This window comes from Oxyura jamaicensis, chromosome 10 (genome assembly GCF_011077185.1).
Source record: "Oxyura jamaicensis isolate SHBP4307 breed ruddy duck chromosome 10, BPBGC_Ojam_1.0, whole genome shotgun sequence".
NCBI lineage: Eukaryota > Metazoa > Chordata > Aves > Anseriformes > Anatidae > Oxyura > Oxyura jamaicensis.
Genome location: NC_048902.1, coordinates 21,329,644 through 21,348,990, shown reverse-complemented (window position 1 = coordinate 21,348,990; position 19,347 = coordinate 21,329,644). Strand labels below are relative to the sequence as shown.

At 42.3% G+C, this 19,347-nt stretch overlaps 1 protein-coding gene across 1 annotated transcript; it reads left to right on the top strand.

Annotated features, from left to right (window-relative positions):
* The first annotated feature begins 917 nt into the window (after nucleotides 1–917).
* BLM (BLM RecQ like helicase) lies at nucleotides 918–17,893 on the top strand. Its single transcript, XM_035336170.1, has 21 exons — nucleotides 918–1,088; nucleotides 1,186–1,832; nucleotides 2,624–2,813; nucleotides 3,266–3,387; nucleotides 3,524–3,656; nucleotides 4,663–5,411; nucleotides 6,342–6,518; nucleotides 6,817–6,935; nucleotides 7,679–7,792; nucleotides 8,532–8,630; nucleotides 8,724–8,872; nucleotides 8,995–9,101; nucleotides 9,750–9,910; nucleotides 10,454–10,649; nucleotides 11,085–11,275; nucleotides 12,129–12,264; nucleotides 12,633–12,832; nucleotides 14,014–14,206; nucleotides 14,531–14,653; nucleotides 15,917–16,124; nucleotides 17,563–17,893. Exons 1-21 carry the CDS (start codon nucleotides 991–993, stop codon nucleotides 17,744–17,746), a joined length of 4,296 nt encoding a protein of 1,431 aa, XP_035192061.1. The 5' UTR covers nucleotides 918–990; the 3' UTR covers nucleotides 17,747–17,893.
* The last annotated feature ends 1,454 nt before the right edge of the window (nucleotides 17,894–19,347 follow it).

Sequence of the window (19,347 nt, the reverse complement as noted above, 5' to 3'; positions counted from 1 at the left end):
TCTGCCGATGTTTGTTACGTGCAGGTGGATTCCTCTGCTTGCACGAAGCTTCTTGTGGCAGGCAGATCCGTGCCTGCTCTCCCTAGCCAAATAAGCGTGCTCCTGCCCCGACAGCCGCAGCCCCTGGCTTCCCACCGCAGCTGCAGGCGGTGGTGGGGCGCCGGCCCCCCCGCGCTGACAGAGCCAGGAGCGCCCACGGTGGAACTGCCACGCGGCCGCCCAGCTTCGGGGTGCCACAGCCTCAGCCCCCCCTGAGCCGGTTGTGTTCCTCCGTCAGCAGACGCAACGTCTGGGGACTTCTATTTTTTTTTTCTCTGAAGGCAGTTTTTCCTTTCTCTAGAGAAAGATGAGTGCTGTGATTTTTAAAGTTTTATCCGTGCTCATTTAATGGTTTTAGCATTTTTGTAAAAGATTAAAGAAAAATGAGGATATTTTAAGGAAAGCACTGAAGGAAGGGATGATTTTATGAATCGATCAATGAAGCAAAAGGTTCGTTACTGTTTGAAGGCAGGACGGAGAAGCCCTTTCGCCAGCAGAGGGCATTTATGCGTTATTCCGTGCTGGCCTGCCGCTGACCCCGCGCCTGCCTGTTACCGGAACCAATAAAGCAATCCACCTCTCCCCCTCGTTAACGGATGTGTTAATTAATTAGCTGCACGGTCATGCGTGGGAGATGCTGCGCTAACAGTGGAAGTGCAGCTTTCTGACCATGAACGTGGATTGAACTTAGTTGGAAAACAAACACAAAAAGGCCCCTCCGCTCCGACGGGCCCCGCGCCGCCATTTTGTGGAGGAGGCGGGCAGAGGGCGGGGCGAGTCCCCTCGCCATGGAGACGGAACCGCCGTGTCGTCACTTCCGGCCCGGCGCTGCCGTCCAATGGGCAGGCGGGCGGCGGCTGCGCGCCCAATGCGAAGGGCGCGCGGGACGGGGCGCGCGAGGCGCGGCGGGAGCGGGCCGTGAGGGGCGGCGGGGGGCGGCCCGGTGCCGTCATGGCGGCCGTGCCGCACAACAACCTCTGGGAGCAGCTGCAGCTGCACTCGGCCCGCGGTGCCCTCAGCAAGCCGCCGCCCGCGCGGAGCCGGCCTGGGTGAGTACCGGGAGGGCGGCGGGGGGCCTGACCGGCTGACTGACTGACCGGCTGACTGACCGGCTGACTGACTGACCGCCCTTCGCCTCTTTTCCAGGGTCTTCACGTTCAAGAAGCCCACCCCGTGCGGCAGGGAGCGCAGCGGGAGCTCGGCGCTGCGGGACAAGGACGTGAACGCGGCGCCGGCCGGCGGACAGCGGAGGAGGCCCGCGGAGCCCTTCCCGGTGAGGGGCTGCGGCCCGGCCACGGTCCCCGCCGCGCTCTGCCCCGGCCCGGTGCCCCGGCGCACTGCTGAGGAGACGAACGGGGCCGGCAGGAGGCCGCTGGCCGCTCCCGCTCGGGATGGGGGCCCTGCTCCGCTGGGAGGGGGGCCCGTCGCTGTGGACGATGAGTGGGACGATATGGACGACTTCGACTTGTCGGGCATCGAGAAGAGATTCTCCAAACCAGCCGTTTTGTCCCCCAAATGCCAGAGGGCCGCCTGCAAGGCTCCCCAGAGACCGAGCTCCCATGTCAATAAGCTGTCCGGGGCCGTGAATGGCAACGCAGCATCCCCAAAACCTGGCTCTTGGGAGCCTAAAGGAACGCCTCCCGCTGAGGAAGAGCAGCACTCATCCCAAGGGTCTGTCATCTGTCTTGGGGACATGGTCCACTGTGGCGGCGACAAGATTGTGGGCGAGGATCTTCGGGAGAAGTTAACTACTGACGTGACTTTGGATGATGAGAGGGAAGAGGCTCACAAAGGTAACGGGCTATTTTAAAGCATTGACAAACTAGAATAAAACATGTTTGTGTTTGTGCACCTGAAGACTTCATTTTTCAGAAATGTAGAACTTGTGAGCCCTCCGTGAAATCAGAGGGAGCTGCACACACCTCTCTGACAGTGGTCTTAGGCACGTGGATTTCATGTTGGTAACTGTGCTTTGTGAATGTGTGGTGTTGCAGATATTGGAGAACTGTCTCTGCCGCAGCAGGTAGCATGCTACCATTGGAGCTGCAAGACTTCTCAGATAGCATTCCAGAAATAAGGACCAATAATCTGCAGAGATGTTATGGGGGAAAAAAACAAAACAAAACGGTTTTATAATTCAAATAAAAGAGATCTAAAATCAACTTATGCCCAAATTAAACAATGCGAAATATTAAACCAGAAAAAGAGATCTATATTGATTTTTAAAAACAAGCAAACAAATGAAAAACAACCGCACATCAGTTATGACCACAAAGTTCGTGGCCATCAGTCAGTATGCATCTTTGGCAGCTCTCTGCTTCACTTCGCTTTTCTGTTTTAAGTTTCTTAGTTGTTATGGTTTGAAACTTCTGGTCCTTATTTGTGAAACTAACATCTTTATGCAACTGATTAACACTGAATGCTGTTTTCTGACTATTTATTTATTTGCTGTTTAAAAGTCAGAAACTACATTAATCTATTGTTTTGAAATACGGCTAATAGTTTTTTCCTCTATTCCATTGTGTTTCTGTCCATACCCAAATTTCCAGTGTTACCCAACAATATCAATGCGCTTCTCTTTCAGCTACCACTGATAAAAGCGGTGGAAGCCAGAAGCTAAGCAACAGTGAGAAAAACAGCCAAGCAGAGATGGATGAGATCAGCAACGAGCTGTTAGCAAACATCGAGCTTGGAGAGGACGATTACTTAGATGTAGTTCCACCTTCCCCTGAAGAAGAGCTGCCTTCCTTCTCACCATCTGTAAAAAACATTAGGTAAAACAAAGCTAATAGACAAAGCTTTCTGTTGTTAGGATGATTTTTATAAAACTAACAAAAAATGAAACTAGTGCTTGTTAAAAAGGTACCGTTTGAGTTGGTTTTGACTGCTTCTTGCTTGGCAGGTTAGCAGTTGACAGCTGCTATTAATGTCTTCTGAAGCACCTTAAACATTGGTCATAACAAATGTGGCTTTTGCTTCAGAAAAAGCAGATTGATTTTTCCTGTCATAGTGAGAGGAAAAAAATTATTGAAGCAAGTCTCTACAAAGTGGCACGTAACACCGAGTGTTAGTTTACTGAGCTTACTGATGTTTCTTAGATGAGAAATGTATCTTCTATACTCAAACGCTGCTAGGCCAAAAGATAAAGTTGTTTTATGGATTTTTGTAAGATGTCTGTAAATCCAATGCATTTCCATATTTTAATGGCTTTGTGTTTTAATGTTAGTAATATTTTCAAAGAATCTCCTCCTGGTGGAAGATCAACAGCTAATGGCATTGAGCCTAAGCCTGAGGAGATTACAGCAAAACAGCATGTTGCTGGAAGTGATTCTAGGGCAGAGGATGCAGGTACGTGAAATAATTTGAAGCTTTATGCATTAGGTTTTGGCAATGGTTTGCAACTTCTTGTTCTCTGATGTATCCCATGTAACCTGAGAGCCAATAAAGTCGTGTACTCTTCGCTGACATATGCTCTGTCTTGCAGATGAAGGCCCACATTTGGAACAGGAACTCTACAGCGTCATGGATGATATTTGTAAGCTGGTAGATGCCATTCCAGTTCATGAGCTCAGGTCTCTGTCATGCGCAAAAGAACTACTTCAGCAAAGGGATCTCCGGTGCGTTGTAGTATTTCTTACTGCCATGTTCTGTATGATGCCATATCACGCCTCTAGGTGTCTCCATCACACTGAAAACACGATACAGAAAGGTGGTGTGTTTTTTTTAATAAAAAGCCTAAAATAACTGACCAAATAAAGTTTTAGAAAAAAAATCCAAAGACTTCCTGAAAGTATTAACACCTCCAGGATTCTGCCAGAAGGAGGAGTCCGATTACGTGTTCAACCTGAGGCACAGGTAGCGCTGTGTCTTTCCTCTGGAAGGTAACTATCACCGGGTGCTTCTGAAGAAGCAGAGTGATGCGATATAATCTGCTAAATGACATCCTGATTTCTTGTAACGCGAGTCATTAATATTCTCTCTGTGAGACTCACCATCCCTGACAGTAATGATTTGTGGCTTCTGCTGGTACCTGTGTACCTGTCATCTTTCAATTTGAGTATTGCTACTACAGGCTGCCTCCTGTATAATTTGGTGACGCTATACATAGACCAAATACTGAGATCTGGCATTTGGGGTTGTGTTTTTGTTGGGCTGGAACAGTGCTTTTTCTAAACGTTCTTGGTAAAACTATTTTCTTCTATTATTACTGTAGTCAGTGATAGTCTTCAGAAAGTACAGAAAAACATCATTTGTTTCCAGCGTATTTCTTACTCCTTTAACGTTGGGTTTGTGCCTTTAAGGACTTTATGCTCTGTGTTGCCTGAATCAGTTCTTCACTATTAAGAGTTCCTTTATTTTAATACCTGGGGTGAACGCGTATTCATTTTGTAATTATTGTGTTCAGCTGAGTTCTGGTATTATTCTCTCTTCCCTAGATTTGATTGAAATATTTTTAAAACAGAATCGTAATGTCCTGAGTTGGCCAAAAAAAACAATGTAACCACCGTATGTTAATATTTTAAATAGGAAGAAAGAGACAAAACTGTTAAATGCATGTTGTAAAAAGTGATATATCACTGCGCGTGACTTAAATATTCCTTTTCATTCTTCCTTCCCTTCCAGGAGAAAATTGTTAGCTAGTTCTGTCGCTTTGAACACGAGTAGCGCAACCAACGTTTTTCCTAGGAATTGGAAGGCATGTGTGCAACAAGACGCTTCTGCGCTTTCTGGTACTGCTTTGTGTTCTGGCCCTGATAGGAGTTTTGTCAGAAACTCACCAAAATCTACAAGTCTTTCATCTGTGCTTTCCGGGACTGTTAATTCAAACAATTTTTCTACAGAAAATAATCAAACACTTGATGATTTGAATACCTCTTATGTTGCAAAGCAAACTGCTCAGGACACCATCTGCCTAAAAACCGCAGAACTTTCTTCTTCCAAGCTGAACAGCAAAGACAGAACTTCCCTCAGCCACACTTCGGAGATGTCTTTCAACAACAGCTGGTGTGAAAAGTCAGTGGTGAGAAACGGTGAACACTGGCATCTTCCGGAGAGGCCCATTACAAGCACTGCTCTGAAAGTTCCGAGCAAAGCCCCTGCTGGCACTCCTGCATCAGACTGTTTAGATGTAAACGATACAGACTTTGATCTTGATAATTTTGATATTGATGATTTTGATGAGGGCTGGGAGAATTCAGTGACTGTTTCGGCGCCTGAAACACCATCTGCGCCATTGTATCAGCCGGTCAGGGAAGGGCCACCTGCCAAATCTCTGCTCTCGAAGATCATCTCAGCAGCCAAAGGATCTCCTCTTGTATCAAATCCTGCTGCTCCAAAATCAAGCTTCTTGACGGCAACAAAGAACCAAACAGGTAAAATATGCGAGTGAGGATTACTGTTTTTGATTTGTGTGTATTTATGCTAAATCTAAGAGCAAGTAACTCACTGTAGATGACATCAGTGCCTTTTTGTTCATGTTGATTTTTTTCTCTATGTGAAGTTGACACTGCAGAATCTTTCTCCTCTCTTTGTCTCCTCAGGGTGTTGCCAAATTTGAATATTTATTTGCCATGTAGGTTGCAAACTGCTGGGGAGATGAAGTGCTGGGGAGATGAAGCTGCTAAAATTGGAACCTGGAATGCTTCTGTGGTTTAATTAAATAATGACTCTGCAGTTGCTAATTCAAAGCCATACAATAGTCTTAGCTACTTATACAAAACATTCAAATTTGGGTACTTGTTGAAGTAAACCTAACCCCTCTGGTGCACGAGTGTAGGTCAGTATTACCAGTTCTTGGAGGGGAGGTAACAGCAGAGGTGTATTAAGTCTTGCAGGCTTTTATCATGCTGTAAGCTCACTCAAGCAGTTGTTTTTGAAGACCTAACCATGCTGAGACGTGTTCTGACTGCAGGTTCGCTGTCTGAGTAGGCACCCTTCTCTGCTGCTGATGCAGCTGGCTTCTAACTAGTACTAGTTAAATACAGTGAGAATATTAAGAGTTTTTTGTGGCAGAAATAAAGTTTTACAGCCTAAGACTATGCATTTATACAGTTGTGGGCAAGCTTGTTTAAAAAAAAAATCAGAGATTAGTGTATAATCAAAATTCATACTTTAGCCAGCCTTAAATTCCAGCTGTATGCGTTTTCATTTATTTATATTAACTTACAATTTCAGTTTAAAAGGTTTAAGGAGTTGAAGTGTTGGCTAAGCAATCTGTTACACCGAGGGAGTTTTGTGTTGAAAGAGATAAAGTACAATTTGGTATTGGAACTTATTGTAAGAACATTTTCTCTGTCTACTAGAGCCACTGGTTAATAACCCCGCACTAGAACGTTTCAGGGGTATGAAATTTTCCCACTCTGAAGAAATGATGACTATATTTCACAGAAAGTTTGGTTTGCACTCTTTCCGGACAAATCAGCTGGAGGCCATCAACGCTGCTCTTCTGGGAGAAGATTGTTTCATCCTAATGCCCACTGGTATGTATCTACAAACATCACGTGGCTGCGGGCTTTTGAGGTCTGACATGCATTTGAGAAATAAAGATCTGTAGTTCCTTTGGCAAGGCTCATGACAAACTATTCTTTCTCTGTGCCTCTATGGAGGTTTTGCTGAATTGTGCTGCTTGAATTCTGTAGCAATAGGATTTCTGGAATTTTGAATGCACTTGGGTCTTTTGAATAAGGTGATTAAATTTTGCTCTGCTGCTCTTTCTCTGCCTTGTCTCCCTTTCCTCTTGATATCTAATATTTGTTGCATATTGTTTAATTCTTTCAGGTGGTGGTAAAAGTTTGTGCTACCAATTACCTGCTTGTGTCTCTGCTGGAGTCACTATTGTTATTTCTCCGCTGAGATCGCTGATAATAGATCAAGTTCAGAAGCTGAATACTTTAGATGTAAGTTCAAACAAGTTATTTAGTTGAACTGCAGATAAATGCACTAGAAATCTGAAATATTACAATAAATCTTGTGTGTCTCACATATAAACTACAAAAAATAATTAGACGTAAGCTGTGAAGGCACACGTGTTGAAGTTGTCTAGGAAGATCTACGTTAGATGAACTAGAATATATGTGCAGTCTAACTCATCAATTTATTGATGCTTGTGTATTTGTTGTTGAAGCTTAGTTTTCAAGAAGGTGTACCCAATTCTCAGATTCTAAGAGTAGTGTTTAGACAAGTAAATAGAAGTAGTCTGGGATGGTAGAAGAAGTGAGCACTAATAATTCTTGAGGTAAGAGGGTTCTGAGGATGCTAATCATTTCTGGATAAGTAATACCTGGACAAAAAAAGTGTAAGTGAAAAGTATCACATCTGTTTTCTTTACTGGAAAGAGTTGAAAGAAAGTAGATGTACCCTCTAAGTCAGCTGTTTGTTGGTAGAACTGGGAGCAGAAGAATAGAATTTGGTTTATAATCTTTTGGTTTTATCATCAGAAAGATTATGCAATGGCTCCTGTACAGCAGGGATCCAAATGCTCTCTGTAATAACATTTTCAGTGCTTTCTCGTGCAATGTTCGCTAAGGGTAGTAACTGGATATACTTTTTACCTGCTTTATAACCAGTTATAGGACTAGCATTTGAGGATACTTTCATTTTGCACATATTAAAACTTAATATACATATTTATTTTTTACAGATTGCTGCAACATACCTGACAGGTGATAGAACAGATACTGATGCTTCGAACATATATATGCAATTGTCAAAAAAAGATCCTGTAATAAAACTTCTGTATGTTACCCCTGAGAAGGTTTGTACTCAATCTGAATTGTAAAGTCCTGGAGGCAACAAGAGGAGGATTGCTGTAAGAATAAAGGGGAAACATAGAGTAGGCTTTTTTGGAAAAAAAAAAAAAAAAAAAAAAGTGTGAAATATTTTTAACAGACTTCATTAAGTCTCTGTATGGATGCAACTAAGTTCAGTCAGTAATTAACCAAGCATGAGAAATGAGTGTAATGTGTGTAAAGTTTAAACTCTTAAAGCAAAAACACCGTGTGTATCATCTTCAATATGTACTAGAATGTACTCGTGGCTGTCAGAATCTAGGCTACTCTGAACATGATACTACAGGGTAGAAACATGTAACTACCAAGTTGGCAGGTGAGCGTCAAAAGATTGTCTTGTAGTTAATTGTAAATTTAACTTAAAAAAATGATATTCCACAAGAGCATTGTGAGAGGAGACTACTTAGTGTGCAGAATGTTTCTTCCTATAGCTTTGCCTTTCCCGATCTTCTATGACATAAGTCATTTAAATTCAGTCAGGTTATTGGACCTCTGGGTAGCTGATCCTAGAGCTTTATGGCAATCCCACATCAGCTGCTTCATTGCCAATTAAATAAAGGTGATTGCCATCATCTTTATGCCTTCAGGCTTTACCTGTGCAGTCCAGATGAACTTGGCTGTACAGAACAATTGTTTCTGCAGTCTTAGCTAGGGTGACACTTGGCTTTGTTTGCTTTCTAACACCACTGGTGTGTTTTTACCTAGGTCTGTGCAAGCAACCGACTGATGTCAGCCCTGGAAAATCTTTACAATCGGAAACTCCTAGCGCGTTTTGTCATTGATGAGGCCCACTGTGTCAGCCAGGTGAAAACCTTGATTTGTTTTTCACAATGGCAAAAACTTAGTTGGAGCATTGTACTCAGTTATTTTTCAATTTTGTTTTTTTTTTTAAACTAGTGGGGTCATGATTTTCGAAAAGACTACAAACGACTGAACATGCTCCGCAAGAAGTTTCACTCTGTTCCTATGATGGCTCTTACTGCCACTGCTAACCCAAGAGTACAAAAGGATATTCAGAATCAGCTTGAGATGCTAAGACCACAAGTGTAAGTTGTCCAGCAGTTTCCTGAAACAATTTGAGCTGAATTTCTAGTCAATTCCTAGCTTGTTGAACAGACTACTGCACCCATAAAAACTGATGAGTACCAACACGATGTCTTGTTTTTAGGTTTACGATGAGCTTCAACAGGCATAACTTGAAATATGATGTGTTGCCCAAGAAGCCAAAGAGGGTGGCAATGGATTGCTTGGAATGGATTAAAAAATATCATCCGCGTGAGTACTGAGCAATGTGGTGTGCTTCTATGCATTTTTATGAACTATATAAAAGCTTTTCCTGCCTTATAATACTATATCTATTTTTAAAAAAGCCTCGTGCCTTTTTCAAGCTATTTACAGAAACAACAAGTAGGAGAAAAAATATTGCTGATAATGAGAATCATCTATACAGCCATCCTAAACTTGGGAGTTCAAGATAAGACGAAAAAGGAAATTACAGTAGTGCTCTGAGTAATCTATCTGGAGGTTGCCAGAGCTTTTAGTGTCATCTAATACCCATACGGTTTTAATAGTTTAATTCTGTTCGTCTGCACTTATCTGTGGTTCCCCTTAATTATTCTTTTGTGAGCCATATCTGTCTGTGCTCTCATTTTGGAGTCCTGCACCTCTTGCTGTTGGAAGTCGGCTACACAAAGCTCCCTTCCTAGCTTCTCTAGTGCTGTTACCTCATAAGTGAGGAATGGAACGAGGAGAAACTAACTAAACCATCCGATATTAACAAACTTACTTTGCTGTATAGAGCAGTTACATTGATCCCAATAGGGGAAAAATGGGTAAGTGTAATGTATTTTCTTGACACGGGTATGACTGTTACAGCTTTATTCCCTATCACCTGCTTTATTCTAGCACATCTCTTATTCACAGATGACTCTGGGATAATTTACTGCCTTTCACGTCACGAATGTGACACAACTGCAGCCATTCTGCAGAAGGAAGGTCTTTCTGCGCTTGCCTATCATGCTGGCCTCACTGACTCCAACAGAGATCTTGTGCAAAAGAAGTGGATTAATCAAGAAGGATGCCAGGTAAAAAAAAAAAAAGGCAACTGGGAAGGCGGAGGGGAAGGAAGTATTTAGAGGAAAGTATTTAGCGGAAGGAAGAATTTAGAGCACTTGTATTGCTCTTGGCCTAGTAAAGGAAAACCAAGTTGTGTAACATCATTGCAAAATCAGATGCAGGGTTAAATAACTGATCATCAGAGAGCTGCCCAAACATGTCAGTCTTCTTTTCATTGTGACTTTTACAAATCAAAGACTGCAGTACTGCACCAAGGTATGATACTCCGGGAATAAGGAACTGAGCTGTGCAAGGCTTCTGAAACAGCCCTAGGCACGCTTGCTGAATTGTATCTTGAGATTCTCAAATTTGGAGTTTTCTCTCTATGGCAAAAAGGTCTTCAAAAAGAAGGAGAGAGGGACTTTTACTATTCTGTACTTGTCTTGCAGGGTTCCAATTGAAATTCTCTGTTCTGCATAATTTCATAAGCCTGACAACTTGCCTGCTTTTGGTGCAGAGTACTGCATGAGTGGTTCTTGTAACTCTGCATAACAAAGTGTGATTTCTTCTAGGTTATATGTGCAACAATTGCCTTTGGAATGGGAATAGATAAACCTGATGTACGATACGTTATCCATGCTTCCCTTCCTAAATCTGTAGAAGGTTACTATCAAGAGTCTGGCAGGGCCGGACGAGATGGTGAAATGTCTCACTGCCTGCTCTTCTACAGCTACAGTGATGTAACCAGACTTAGAAGGCTAATACTAAGTAAGTGAATTTCTGTATTTGTAGCTTAATTGAGACAATAGTAAAGATGTCACTTAGTCACTGGTTTCTGTTTCAGTTAGACTGAGTTATTTTCTCACTTAGAAGTGACGTGGTGTATGGTATTGCAAAGATGGGAGAACGTCCTTTTTATTATTTACCTGAATGATTTTCTATAGTGAAAAACTCTTATTACTTATGCTTAGTTCTAGTCAAAGCCACTTTTCTTTATATGCATCCATCTCTTGATTTTCATCATTATAAATTATTCTCCATTCTTTAAAGCTTGAGAGGTAAAATGTGGTTTAGGTTAGTTCTGTACTAAACTACTTTTCCTTTTTTAAGTAACAGAATGTTTTGTCTTTTTGTCTATCTGACAATATATAAAAAGACAGAAGTGAAGATAAAACAAATCTGATTGAACTTATTGCATTTCAGTGGAGAAAGATGGAAACAGTCACACGAGAGAAACCCACTTTAACAACCTGTACAGCATGGTTCATTACTGTGAGAACGTGGTTGATTGCCGGAGAATTCAGCTTTTGGCCTACTTTGGGGAAACTAATTTTAATCCTAACTTTTGTAAAGATCACCCAGAAGTAATTTGTGATAACTGCAGTAGAAAGAAGGTAAAAATCAGTTCTTATTTCTAGTGCTGTTAAACTGATTTTGTATTTTGTTGCATTTGAAAAATGGTAACATTACACTTGGGAAGGTAAATAGAGAAAATGAGTAAGGTGTCTTGTAGTTCTGTGATGCTGGAGGCTTTGAATTATTTTCAGGTTTTAAACGAGAGTATAATTATGTAAAGTATCCAACGACTTATGCTGTTGTTTTGGCCCGGGGTGTCTAGTGAGGTATAAGGACGTCCCTTAGTGTTGCTTTTTGGCCACTGTGCTTATTGGAGACAGGAACTAATAGAAGATCAACTGGAATGGCTCTGATGATGTTGGCTATCAGTGGCTACGACGGCTATACCTGATGATGTTGCTTCTCAAGCCAGTGTTTGTAGCATTACCCTGTATGTAGAATCATAGAAAATAATACCTCTGTGATTGTAACAGAAGTTGACTAGAATAATGCATATTTTGTCCAGCCTTCTCATTTTAACGTGTGTAGGAAGTGTAAGTTCTGGAGCATGGTAGCAACAAATTACAGGAATGCTTTGCAAACAATTTACCTTGATCATCAGAACAGACTCAGCGATCTTGCAGCTCCTGTATAGAATTAACACACTAAAGGTTACATGCAGTCAGCTGCTATGTCTCTTGTCGCCTTGCATTTTTCAGAGTAATATCGAACCTGTGCCTATACTCCATCAGTGTAGCTGTGCTAACTAGCAAGTCACTATTCTTGTGTTTGGGACAAAATGAATTCATGACTGGAAGAAGCTCAATAATGAAAACCAAGGTTGTCAGTAACACAACTTGCATTAGGATAGAGCCATATCCCCTTCTTTCCTAATCAAGTCTATTTTAATAGGATTACAAATCAAGAAATGTAACCGATGAAGTGAAAAGCATCGTAAGATTTGTACAACAACATTGCGGACAGATGAGAGGGAGAAATGCAGGTTCTGGAAGATACACATTGAATATGATGGTAGACATTTTCTTAGGTAAGTATTGTTTTTCCAGGAACAACACCTAAATATACACAGTGCATAAACTCCTGAGTATCAGGAGGTCTTTGTAATATCAGCAGTGGTTTAAAATAACATATATTTGGCAAAATTATTCTTCCCAGGAATCTCTTGATGGTTAAATGATTGAAAATAAATGAGGCTAAAGCTTTAATCTCTTTCAGGTTGCTATAGTGATAATATCAGTTTTCTGCTGGTGCTTGGACTTTCTGGTACTTGCAAGCTGTGTGTGTGCATATGTGCTCAAACCACGGAATACTTTGGGGAGTCTTCGATGTTCTTATAAACACATACCTGTGAAGGCTCCCTAATTGCACGCTAATCCTCTGCCTTCTGTTGCCCAGGTACAAAGAGTGCGAAGATTCAGTCTGGAATATTTGGGAAGGGGGCTGCCTACTCAAGGCATAATGTGGAAAGACTATTTAGAAAACTGGTACTGGACAAGATTCTGGATGAAGACTTGTACATTACAGCTAATGACCAAGCTGTGGCTTATGTAATTCTAGGAGAGCGAGCGCAGGCGGTGCTAAATGGATCACTGCAGGTGAGTAACTATTTTTTTTCCCTTGAACATACTGTTTTAAGGAATATGTTACAGTTTTTGTGCAGCATGTACCTTGTGATTTTCTTAACATAGTTTGAGTACCCACTGAAGTACAGTAACTGATCTTTAGTAAATTTGTGGAGCAGAATCTGGCAATCGTGACTTGTAGTCCAGTGCTCTAATAGTAATGTCGTGAAGCTAAAGGTGAGTTTGAGAGTACTGGAGAGGCTTAAATCTTTCTGTTCATTCTCCTTCTGCTTGATGACAAGAATGCAAGATTCTGGGACTGTTCAGCGTGGAGAAGAGGAGATTCAGGAGGGATCTTATTAATGTCTATACCCGAAGGGAGGGTGCAAAGAGGACAGAGCCGGGCTCTTCTCAGTAGGGCCCAGTGCCAGGAGGAGGCAATGGGCACAAACTGAAACACAAGAGGTTCTGTCTAATCATCAGGAATCATCCTCACCTTCCTTACTGGGCAGGTGACTGAGCAGTGGAATGGGCTGCCCAGAAAGCTTGTGAAGTCTCCTCGTTGAAGACCTACAGAAGTCAGAGGGATGTGGTCCAGGGCAACCTGCTCCTGTTGGCCCTGTTTGACCTTGGGGACTGGACCAGGTGACCTCCAGAGATCCCTTCCAACCTCAGCCATTCTGTGATTCTCACCAACACACAGTGCTAGCTAAGGAGGAAAAAAAAAAAATAAGGAACAGCACTACTTTATTCTGCATTTTATGCTCTATTTTTTTCCATCCATTGATGCTCTCTGAAATAAAATGCACTCCTCCAAGAAGGTCATGAAACCAGCCTCAGAATTGCTTGAGGCAGTACCTCCTCTGCATTAGTGCTGTGTTTGGAGAAGAGAAGAGCCCTCAGCAATAGGCCTAGTGACCTCTGTTTAAAGCTAGCTGCACATTGGCTTCACAGGGCTTTTTCCTGTATTGTGTATACTTGCTTTGCTTGTCCTTTGTAGAAGAAACTTACAGGTGGTTGAGAATGGGTGCTTTATCAACTGGCCTGTAAAAAAGATCACTTTAAAAGTGTGTACTGGGTAAACAGCTTTTTTTGGTCCATCAGAGAATACTTTTGGTTTCTTTCACTGTTTTTCTGTGTTATCAATCTGTGCTCTAATGACTACTCTGCAGCAGCTCCCCTGACAGAAGTTATCGATTGGCTTATCTTAACAGGTGGAATTTCATGAAACTGAAAGTGCCAGTGCCATTAGAAAACAAAGGGCTTCTGTGACAAAAATGTCACAGCGGGAAGAGATGGTTAAAAAGTGCCTCAGCGAACTTACAGATACATGCAAAACTCTTGGGAAAGTCTTTGATGTGCATTACTTCAATATTTTCAGTACTTCAACTCTAAAGAAAATAGCAGGTAATGTCAACTGTTCATTAACCCCCGGTAAGCAGTAGACTGCATGTGCAACTGTAGCCTTTTTTGAGATAAAATCTGTAATTTCCTAAAGTTTGGAGAGACACAGTTTACCTATACGCAGCTGAGTGAATGCCATGCAAGTAGCATATACAGCAGAGATTCCCTTGGTGTGTACTAACCAGCTAGAAGTAAATCTGTATAGAAAAAAAGGAATTAGTGGACACTGCGGCACTAAAAGGAATGGATTTCCTCCAGAATGTTCTACCGTGATCTGCCTGAAAAAGCTACTTTGCTGTGTCTAACTGGAACCTTGTTATGTTACAGAAACCTTGTCTTCTGATGTGGAGGTTTTGCTGCAGATAGATGGTGTCACAGAAGATAAACTGGAAAAATATGGCGCAGAAATAATAAAAGTGATGGATAAGTACTCAGAATGGACCATAGCAGGTTTAGTATTCTTTGCATGTAAATGTGTGTTCCTGTATAATCCTTTTCCCTCCTCTGTATAAGAAGGTCCCCTAAAGTCACCTGTTTTTAAACACAATCACTGTTTCTTGGAGTTTGATTACAAAAAAGGGAGCAATTTCACATTCTCAGAACATACAAAGATCTTTGCTATCTTCTCACTGGTTAAATTCAGCATAGTTCTGAAAGGCTGAAAAAGGAAAAGAAAGACTAACCATATTGCTGCACTCCTTCCCTGTTAGTTACTGGGGTTTATGTAATATACGTAGAGACTTCAGGGCATTCAGGTTACACATCTTGCCCCCCCGCGTGTTTTTCCACCTGAATCTACTATGCATTGGGTAGTGCTGCAGCCTGGCAGACCAGCAGTAACGACTGCCTTTTATTTTTCATAGTAACTGAGATCAGCAACTCCAAGTCTACACTGACTAGCTCCTGCTGAAATGCGAAGAACTTTCAAAACTAGATGGAGGGGGGCAAAAAAAATAAAGCTAGCAAGTCAGTATGCCAGTGTTTTACAGTCCCTTTTTACAGCTCTTAACCTTATACACAGAGTTCAGCTCAGTGGAGAATTAAGCCATGAGACTAGTAAATCTGGCAGTGTCACATGAGCATTGCGTGTAGCCTCTGTTGTAATTAGAATATTTTATATAGCTTGGCCATCAGTTTAAAAGCGACTCAGAGTTATGTTTAAGGAGGCTGTGTTTTCACATGCTGCAATGTGAATAAATTCATGTCTACAAACCTCACTCAAGTGTTTCATTTGACTGCCTGTGCAAAGAATCATGTCCTTCTTGCAACTGATTGAGGAGGAACTCTCAGCTGTCTGAGCCTTTCAGTGTCTCCTGGTGCTGTTTTAAAAACAAGTGCTGTATTTGAGTGTATTATTTATGGTGTATTCCACAATTCTTTGCAGCTGACACAGGGAAGAGAGTGTAAAGGCAGAAGGCTCAGTGCTACCAAAATAGTTTAGAAAGGAAGCCAAGCTAGTGATACAGGGCTAGTCTTTTTATTTTTTAACATGCTGAGTTGAACCAAAACTGCCTTCTGTCTGTCTTTGCTTTACAACAACCTAAGAAATGCCTTTAGCTGAGCCTGGAGCATCACCAGGAGGATTGTGGTGCAAGCAGTATTTGAATGGCAAGGACAGAAGTTTGGAGCAAATAGCAGTGCTCTGGCTGACAGTTCTGACTGCCCCAGGCAATGTTTTGATTTCATTAGTTTTAATTCATCGTCTATCTGCAGAAGATGCTGCCTGCCAAAGTGTGGACACAGCTGAGGGGAGCACTGGCACACCTGAGAGTGAGGAAGAAGCAGGAGATGTAGTTACAACCTCAAGCTATTTTTGCAATAATGCAAACCAAAGAAGGAAAAGGAAAAGGCCACCAAACTTCAGAGAATCCAAGAAGAAAAAGACAAGCAGTGCTGGTAGCCAGCAGTTTCATCCCAAGGGGTATGTTGCTTGTGATCAGTTGTAACTTTTTTCTCCCGAGATGATGGTGATGATCCCAGAACTGCACTGTTAATGCATTTTCTTAAGTAATTGTGTGGGTTTATATGTAGGTTAGTTCATCAAATACTGAACTTTCAAAATTAATTCAGTATCAGTCTCAGGTTTCTCAGCAGGGGGTGTACCACTGCGCTGCTTCTGCTACTGCCAACGTGCTCTTGCTTACCTTTGCCATTTCTGTGGTGGGATATTGGTATTCCTCAAATTAACGTGCTAAGTTTCTAAGCTTATAGCAGGAGCAGAATTTGCTGCAAAAATAAGCCATAATTTTATGATGCCCCTTCCACTGTCTGAAATCTCAGTATGCAGGGCAAATTAGAGGTACGTTCTCAATGTACTTCCATACTAACACTTACTCACCTGTAATTAAATTATGTGACTGCACTGGAATGAAACTTCAGCTTTATTTTTCCTTAACTGGCTTGACCATTTTCTCTATGCGCTACAAGCTCTGTAAGCACGGAGCTTTCTTGCTTTATCCTGCTGGGCTGGTTGTGAAGTATAAATATAGCCTTGCTTCTGTTATTCTTAAATCTATGCAAATTCACAGTGGTAACATAGTTTATGGTATCATGCACAAAAGGAAGCATAGTTGGCAACTTAACAGTCTATACGAATAACACCTGTTTAAAACTTGATTTTACACTTCTGTTACAAAGAAGTGTTCTAAGGTACTCACAGTATGGCAGCAAAGAATTTGTGTTGCTTGCTTTCCAGAATAAGCTAAAAATATAATGGTAGTTCTCTCAAAACTCCTAGAGCAGTGTCGATGGTAAAACGAACACGTTATATGTTGGAAAATTGGTTCCCAGTCCTTTGTTAATTCAGAACTTAGCCCTCTTGTACTATACGAGGCAATGCCTGCACCAAGACCATGATGTTTGAGTCCAGGATCCTGGTTGGTCTGGAGCTTCTACGGCAGCTCAGCTTTTCCTCGCTCAGTTATTTTTTCTGTGTGTCTTGCTTTGTTGTTTGTTTGGTTTTTAGGAAATAGCAGTTCCAGCTCAGTATGTTTTATTCCACTGCTTTACATGTTCCCATCTACCTAAAATATTAGTCATTAAATGTTGACCCTGAAGTGTCATTTAATGTTGATACTCTAATTGGATTAATAGGAGTTAGGTTGGTTTAGCATTCTGTGTTCATATTTCAGGCTGCTTCTTGCCCTTAGGCAGATGTCAGAGCAACAGCCACACTAAATTTACATTTCAAAGGTATTCTTGCAGCCATGTTTATTTAAAAAAAAAAGTTCAAAAAATATATAGTTGTCTAAAACGTCTTACATGGTGTGCAACTGTATAAATACACCACGGGCAGGGAATGTGGCAAGTAAACCAAATGTTCGACACAAAATATGGTGATTTCTCTCTAAATATTACAGTGGTTACAGCAAGTACCGAAGGACCAAACGGCCATCCAACTCTAAGACTCCACCTTCATCTGGCTACAGCTCAGCATCGTACAGTGTTAGTGCCACACAAGGAACTGGTGGAAAGCTGGGGATTATGGCACCACCGAAGCCGAAAAACAGGCAATTCCTTCAGCCTTCATATTCAATATTGTAACTATGAACATGTAAATACTGTATAAAAGCATGCCATGGGGCTGTAATCATTGTTTATAAATCTTTATTTCATTTGCTGAACCTTCTTAATTTGTACACTTGTCAAGTCCAAAAGTTCATGTTAAATAAATATTTTTAAACTCATAAATTTATTCAGACCTTTTTTCTACTACAAATATGAGTTCTGACTAGTTCTAAATGCCCTACTGTTTCAGGGAAAATAATCCCTGTAAGCCTGCATTAAAGCTACCTCTGAGATACACTTGAGATCACAAATCAGAAGCAGTTACTGGAACTGAATCCCAAAGATGTGGTTGCCTCTGTTCTTCTCCCTTGCTAGATGTCTAAGGAATTCAGAGCTACATAACAGAGGAGTTCTGAAAATTGAAGTCTTGGGATGTTAACCTGACGTATAAAATACGATTAACAGTTGTAAGCTTCCTTTTTTTTTTCCCCAGTTACTGGGGCTGGGATGTCTGCTGAAGCGCAAAGTGCTGTCCTAGGCGTGCTCTTTTAGATATCCTGTTTGTTTGTTTTTACAGTGCGGAGCTGTGAGATCATCGTGGCTGTGATAAGGGCATTTGATAAGCCCTTGGCTTTCACCTTCCTGCCTTGCACAAGGCAGCCCTGCTAAGTTCAGGAGGAGTTCAGATATGTATCTGTTTCTACATGTGCATTTCACTGACGTGCCTGACTCTGCAGGGGCAGAACCAGCTGTTTGTTTGCTTGACTGGAGCAGAGGATTCCGTCAGCTGTTGCTGAGCAAGGAGTCTGATAGCAAGTACTTTACATAACCCATCCTGTGAGTCTGAAGCGTGCTCAAGGCTGTTTCAATTAACCTCACTGTTTAAAAAACGTACGCTTTTTCTATCCTGAACATGCCAAGCTGCAGCATAAAGCTGTAGAGTAGAATTAATCACTTCTCCTTGCTGTCCAGCAAAGATTTTGATCTCATGCATCAGTCCTGGGGCACCAGGTGCTAGGTGTCTGTGTGGACTCTGAATCGTAGCACAGCACAGATTGGAAGGGACCTTAAAAGTCATCTCGTTTCAACCCCCCTGCCCTGCGTGGGCAGGGACACCACCCACTAGATCAGGTCACCCATCCAACGTGGCCTTGAACACCTCCAGGGACGGGGCATCCACAGCCTTTCTGGGCAACCTGTTCAGTGCCTCACCACCCTCTGAGTAAAGAATTTCCTCCTAACACCTAATCTAAATCTTACCTCTTTTTTTAAAAAAAAAAAAACATCCCCCCTTGTCCTATCGTTATATGACTGTGCAAGTTACTCTCCATTTTTTATTTTCATTTTAAAGCCGCTTTTAGGTACTGTAAGGCTGCTGTAGGGTCTCCTTGGAGTCTTCTCTTTGGAGTCTCCTCCAGCCTCACCAGCCCCATCTCCCTCAGCCATCCGCCCAGGAGAGCTGCCCCAACCTCTGACCGCCTCTGCGCCCTCCTCTACCCCCGCTCCAACATCCCCACATCCTTCTTGTGAGCCGGGGCCTCACGGGGAAGGCCGAGCAGGATCCCCCCCGGCCCAGCCCCATCGCGTCTGGTGGAAGAACCCCACACGCGGCAGGGGCCGGGGGCCGCCCCTCACGG

Bases quoted from the DNA above. Each gene is read 5' to 3' on its own strand.
- BLM (XM_035336170.1), top strand. From the start codon at position 991: ATGGCGGCCGTGCCGCACAACAACCTCTGGGAGCAGCTGCAGCTGCAC. The intron at 3,657-4,662 runs GTGCGTTGTAGT...CTTCCCTTCCAG, and splicing joins CTTCAGCAAAGGGATCTCCG to GAGAAAATTGTTAGCTAGTT. The intron at 9,102-9,749 runs GTGAGTACTGAG...TCTTATTCACAG, and splicing joins GATTAAAAAATATCATCCGC to ATGACTCTGGGATAATTTAC.